This window comes from Merops nubicus, unplaced genomic scaffold (genome assembly GCF_000691845.1).
Source record: "Merops nubicus isolate BGI_N331 unplaced genomic scaffold, ASM69184v1 scaffold432, whole genome shotgun sequence".
Classification (NCBI taxonomy): Eukaryota; Metazoa; Chordata; class Aves; order Coraciiformes; family Meropidae; genus Merops; species Merops nubicus.
This window is the reverse complement of record NW_008592616.1, coordinates 29,510-35,130: the sequence shown is the minus strand read 5'-3', so window position 1 is coordinate 35,130 and position 5,621 is coordinate 29,510. Positions and strand designations below refer to the sequence as shown.

Genomic DNA, 5,621 nt, shown 5'->3' with positions numbered 1-5,621 from the left:
CCAGGAGCCCCACGTAGTGCTCGAGGTGGGGTACTCGGGCCTGCGGAAGACAGCGCTGCCCCTGAGGCCCCGGGTGTCCGTCCAGGACTCCGCCCTGCGCACCGGCAACTTCTCCCTGCGCATCGCCCCGGTCCGCCCCGAGGACGCCGGGCTCTACGAGGCACGGGTGGCGTACGACTCCCAGCTCCAGAGCTGCCAGGTGAACCTGGGGGTCGTCACAGGTAGGAGAAGGTGGAGACCCTGCAGAATGTTTGGATTAGGAGCGAGGAGGTTGTAAGGGTGGGATGGGGTGGGGACGCCGTGTCTGCCAGGGCAGGTGAGAGCACAGGCAGCAGCCTCCTGACAGCGCACGGCCTCCTGCTGTCTGCTCTCAGCTCTGGAGAGAGGGCTGCCCGAGGGATGAAACTAGGGCAGGAGGGGCACAAAAGGATGGTGTGGTAGTCCCCCTCCACTTCGCTTCCCCTCCACTGCCACTTTCTTTTTCTTGCAGTAACCCTCACTCCTCCCAGCCCTGTGGTAGAAAATGAGCCACTCATGGTGAGCTGCAACTCTAGCCACCAGGCCAGCCTCGTGGAGACATGCTGGTTCCACGACAGGCACCTGGTCCCCACCTCCAGGACCTTCTGCTCCTTGCATGGGGCTCTCTCCATCTTCCGGCCAGCCATGAGTGATGCAGGCTCCTGGCGCTGCCAGCTCAGATACTCTGATAATGAGATCATTTCTGCCACGTACAACCTCCAAATTCTAGGTGAGCTCAACATCTGCTCTGTTGTTACTCTGGCACCCTCAAATTGCTCCTTCTGATGTGACTGACCAACCCCAGTGGCTCCAGCTTCCCAGCTCCCGCCCTGTCCTCACCTCCTCACTTTGCAGGCCAGTCACCTCCCTGTGGAGCTCTTTCCAGCCACTAACCCACGTTGTCCTTTCTCTCTGGCACAGGTTTTGATGGCCCAAGCAACCCCGTGGTCTATGCTGCACCTGGCTCTGCCGCTGATCTACTATGCACCCTAAACTATCCTCCCAGTGCCTTTGGGATCAAAGTGGTGACAGCCCACTGGAGTCACCTTGCAGGAGGACATGTGCAGGACAGGCACAGCTCCCCAAATTCTAGCAGCAGAAGCTTCCCCCTTCACCTTCCTGCAGTGGAGCCAGGCCATGCAGGGCAGTACCGCTGTGCTGTCTCCATTGGCAGCAAGACAATCAGCAGAGACGTGACCTTGGCAGTGATAACGGGTGAGCTAGGTGCATCACCCCTCTGGGGTCCCCTACTGCTTTCAGACAAACCTCCCCACATGTCAGTGCTGTGAGCATGGGCTGGTCCTTCTCTTAGGTTCCCGCCCCAGGGTGGGAAACAAGGTCTCTGCTAGGGCACTGCACTGCACTGGACTCTGATGAAAGCAGGGGTTTCCTGGGTAACTTGATTACTCTTCTAAAGACTGAGAAAGACAAAGAAAATAAATCAGAGGAAGTAATAAAGGAGGGGTGTAATAGAGGAAGGAGGGATGAGGAAGAGATGTGGACCAGCCTGTACTCTTTCCTGAGGGCATGTTTTTTTTCTTTGCTGCAGTCACTCCGAGCATCCAAGGACCAGTTTCCGAGGGGTCTCGCTTGCTGCTCATCTGCAGCCTTACACACGCCCAGGGGCATGAACGTTTCCAGTGGAAGCACCTCGGTTCAGCCCCCACCAACAGCAAGCTGGCAGTGGCCACCTCCCATAAGCTGAAGGGCCACAGACCCCAGATGGGCCCCATCTTGGAAATACCTCAAGTGTCACAAGAGGATATGGGCACGTGGGAATGCAGTGTACATGGCCCAAAAGGCAGACTGGGGGCAGTGGAGTATGGGCTGCATATCACAGGTACTGCCCCCCATGGATCTGTCACTGAGCCTTTTTTAGTCAACCCCCTGGTGTCTTTTCCTCTCTCGGCCTTACTTACCCTGCCCTTCTCCCCTTGGACTGCTTGAATCTCATCCTGTTGTGATCCTGTCTGAGCTCTCACCGGTTCCTCCTGTTGTTCCTTCCACTCTTTTTCAGTTTGCATGTTTTTGTGCAGTCCTAGCTTCACCCCAGAGCAAAATCAGCCTTCCCCTCCTTCCTAACTGTGGTTACTCTTCACAGGTGCCCAGGTCTCCAACCCTCCCACCATCTCCAGTGGGCAGGTTACTTTCGGGATCACACTCACCCTCTTCTTCCTGCTTACAGTCTGTGTTCTGGCTCTGGTCCTACAAAAAAGGGTAAGTGTCCATCATCCCATTTCTGTTAATTTTCCTGTACATTAGCCCTTATTTGATGTTCCCCTGGGTACTCTAGAGACAGCAGTGAAATGCCTCAGGGACACAGCAGCCAGAGGAAGAACGGGGCTCAGGCACCACACTGAGGGTGTCATAGACATGTAGTGAAAGCTGTATCCTGGGCATGGGCAGGTCTGGCTAACTGTGGCATTTGTCAGAGGGCAAGACAGACATGTCAGAGAAGGGGTAAAACCACCTAGGACACAATCACAGCCCAGTCTTGAAAAGCTTCTTGTTTATTGTCCCAGAGATCAAGTCATGCTGTAATAGAGGAGGATTAACTTCTAGGCTTTTGTAGGTGTCCTCTCTCTTATTCCTTATCCGGATGCTTTGACATGGCAGTGTCCTGTTTCATATAAATGCCTGCTGGCCCTCAGATGCTGATCTCAATGCAGGTCTGTTGTTGCTGGCTCAGCCCTCACACCTCAGATGTCTGCTTCTGGCATCTTACTGCCCTTTGTTTGCTCAGCTTGTTCCAGTATTTCATCTTCTGAAAACTCTGCCTTGCATTCATGATCCCAAAGACCAGTCCAGGACTGACCCCTCCCCAGCGTGCCACTTGAAAAAAAATTGCAACCAAGTCAGACCTCTCCTCTGCAGTTTTCACACTGTTTCTCTGCAAGTGAATTGCATGACAAATTCTTCTTTCAGGGTCTCCCTTTGCTGACAAGGGACACCTTTCATGAGTAGCTGTGATGTAGTTGCCTTCTAACCTAGCTTCTTGGAAAGAGCCCACAGTGAAAATCACCTTCCAGCGCAGAAGGGGCCGGGAGCTCAGAGTGATCTCAGGTTGGGAGAGCTTGCCCTGGGGAAACTGCTGGGTGCCTTGAATCTGTCTTGAGCTGAAGGTGAGGGATATGACAGCATTGATGCAAATCCCTATCAAGTCTCAGTGGCTGGAGGCTGAAGACAAGCAGCATCAGAACAGAAGCAAAATGGGCATTTTGAAAAAAAACACTGCAGCTAGTGCTAGAGTGACTCATGGCTGGTTCTTTGTCATCGGTCCCCAATCAGCACTGATGATAAAGGATAATCTGAGGCAGAAATCTAGGGTTCCTGGAGGATGCTCTAGACCATGCAAGTCCAGATCAAGATGATCAGAACCACCCTTTCTGGCCCAAAATGCTGGACAGGAACCCCTTGGCAGTGTAAAGCCTCAGCTAGCAGGAAAGGGGATACCTGGGTGTCCAGCTGTTAGCTCAAGCAGCTGTAACCCACCCAGGGTATTTGCCACCCCAAAGCATCTGTATATGCCCTCATGGCTTGCCAAGCAAATTCCACTGTTGCATCACAAGTCCTCCATCCATGGATGCCCTCAGGCCCTTCTCTGCACATTTTCCCTGGTGGGCTCATCCTTTGTGCGAGTGCAGATGAGGTGTGTTGAACAAAGATATGAGCTCTCCTCTTGTTCTCTCCCACCTTCTGACGGCATTCTCTGAGATGATATTTGCTCATTTGCACTGGTGAACACGGGCTGCTCACCAGTATTGCTTTATGGGCTGTTGCCCACACATTAGACATTCCTCTTTCGACCCCCTGAGCTTACCCACATGCAGTTGGTGTCTCTGCCTTGGATTCACCCTGCATTCACTTCACTGCTCCATTCCCCTAACATATCTGGATCTCTGGGGACATTTTCAACCTCTTTCTTCCAAATGAGGCTTCTCAACTTTATCAGCTACATAACTCATTAGCACTTGTACACTCTGTGCCATTAAGATTGGTCCCACGAATAATCTTGGAAGACTTGTGCTTATCATTTCCATGCAACCTGGCAGCAACCTGCCAGCAAAATCCCAGTCTCTTACTCTCAGCTAACACCTACCATGCCATTCTTTTACTAACATCATCTTTCTTGTTATATTGACTGTCTGTGTGTCACCTTTATCAGAAGCCCTGAGAGAAGCCCTGAAATCTACTTCTTTGCCATTGTCTAGAAAGGCACTTCCTAAAGCAAGATGTGAAAGTCTTTCTGTCTTTAATTTGTTGCCTGGTTTTGCATGAACCTTCATGACTTTAATTATAGTCTCTGAAAAGGTGTTGTAAAATCTGGCATACCACTGAACCTCACAACAACCATGCAGACCCCTCAGGAGGGTCTAGGGATGGCATGAACACACCAGGAGGCCGGGGGAGCTCTGTGCCTGAAGAGGGGGAAGCTGCATAACAGGGCAAGACAAGACTCATGGCTGCAGTAAGGTGACAGGCAGCCCAGATCATTCTTTGGCCTCTCTTAAGTGTGTCCTACTTTTTGTTATTCCTTATGTCCATGACACCACAGAAGATAGCGTTGAACCAGGCTGCCCCAGAAGAAACTGCATGTCTCAGAGAGTGGGACTGGGGCTCCTCCCTAGCTCTAGGAGAGAATGGGAGTCTCATGATTGCAAGCAATGGTTGCAAGCAGTAATTGCAAGTCTTCCATGGCAGGGAGAAGTCCATCCTTGTGCATTCAGTCTGGCTCCCATGCCTGATATTGCCTCTTACTTCCTTTTCAGGCACGGTCTCTTGCCTTCCCAGCGCTGGAAGGGATGATTGCAGTCACTGTGCCAAGGAAGGAGATGGAAGAAAACCAGAAAGAGAAGAGCCACCAAACTGCCTGCTGATGGGAGCAGGGACACCAAGTGCAGTCTGCATGGGAGGATGAAACTCTGTCATGCTGCAGAGAGATGGGTGCCATGCAGACCTCTCAGGAGGGTCTAGGGATGGCATGGACACACCAGGAGGCCGGGCGACCTCCGTACCTGAAGAGGGGGAAGCTGCATAACAGGGCAAGACAAGACTCATGGCTGCAGTAAGGCAACAGGCAGCCCAGGTGCTTTGGAGCTATTGCAAGTCTTTGAGCCAATAACTATTGCCTGCTTCAGCACCACTTCTTTCTACCACCTTTTGCCCCTCCTTCATGACCTCTCTCCCAGCCTTTCTTTGGTGGGACACTTAGAGGAGGGGGATGGCTGGACCCCAGCTGCCCTGCAGCCCAGTGGCTTTTCTCCCCACTGCCCGCTTGCTTCTCCCTTCCTCAACAGCACGTTGCACATTTTATGCATTTTATTTTATTAGAAACTCATTTCAGAATATAAAATAAACCTCTCTGAAAAAAAAAAAATAAAACAACACACAAAAACTCTGGACCCTGTGTGTGCTTGTGGAGGATCAGAACTATTGATGATGCCGGGTGTACCTCTGTGTGAAGCAGCTTCTAGGGACTTTGCCACTTTCTCTTTCAGTTCTGTTTTACTGATGTTTCCTGTTAATCTCTGACATTCTCACAGGGGGAAGGGGAAAATAAATGCCACTAGAAAAGAATTACAGGTTCAGTCTCCTTTTTGCTG

The 5,621-nt window shown here is 51.7% G+C and overlaps 1 protein-coding gene across 1 annotated transcript; it reads left to right on the top strand.

Annotated features, from left to right (window-relative positions):
- Window positions 1-7: 7 nt before the first annotated feature.
- On the top strand, window positions 8-4,895 carry LAG3 (lymphocyte-activation gene 3; the record flags this gene model as incomplete). The annotated part of the gene is made up of 6 exons (XM_008935180.1): window positions 8-221; window positions 491-748; window positions 940-1,233; window positions 1,568-1,858; window positions 2,120-2,235; window positions 4,788-4,895. Coding segments are annotated over 6 exons (1,281 nt in total), but the record flags the coding sequence as incomplete, so codon positions are not given.
- Between the last annotated feature and the right edge of the window lie 726 nt (window positions 4,896-5,621).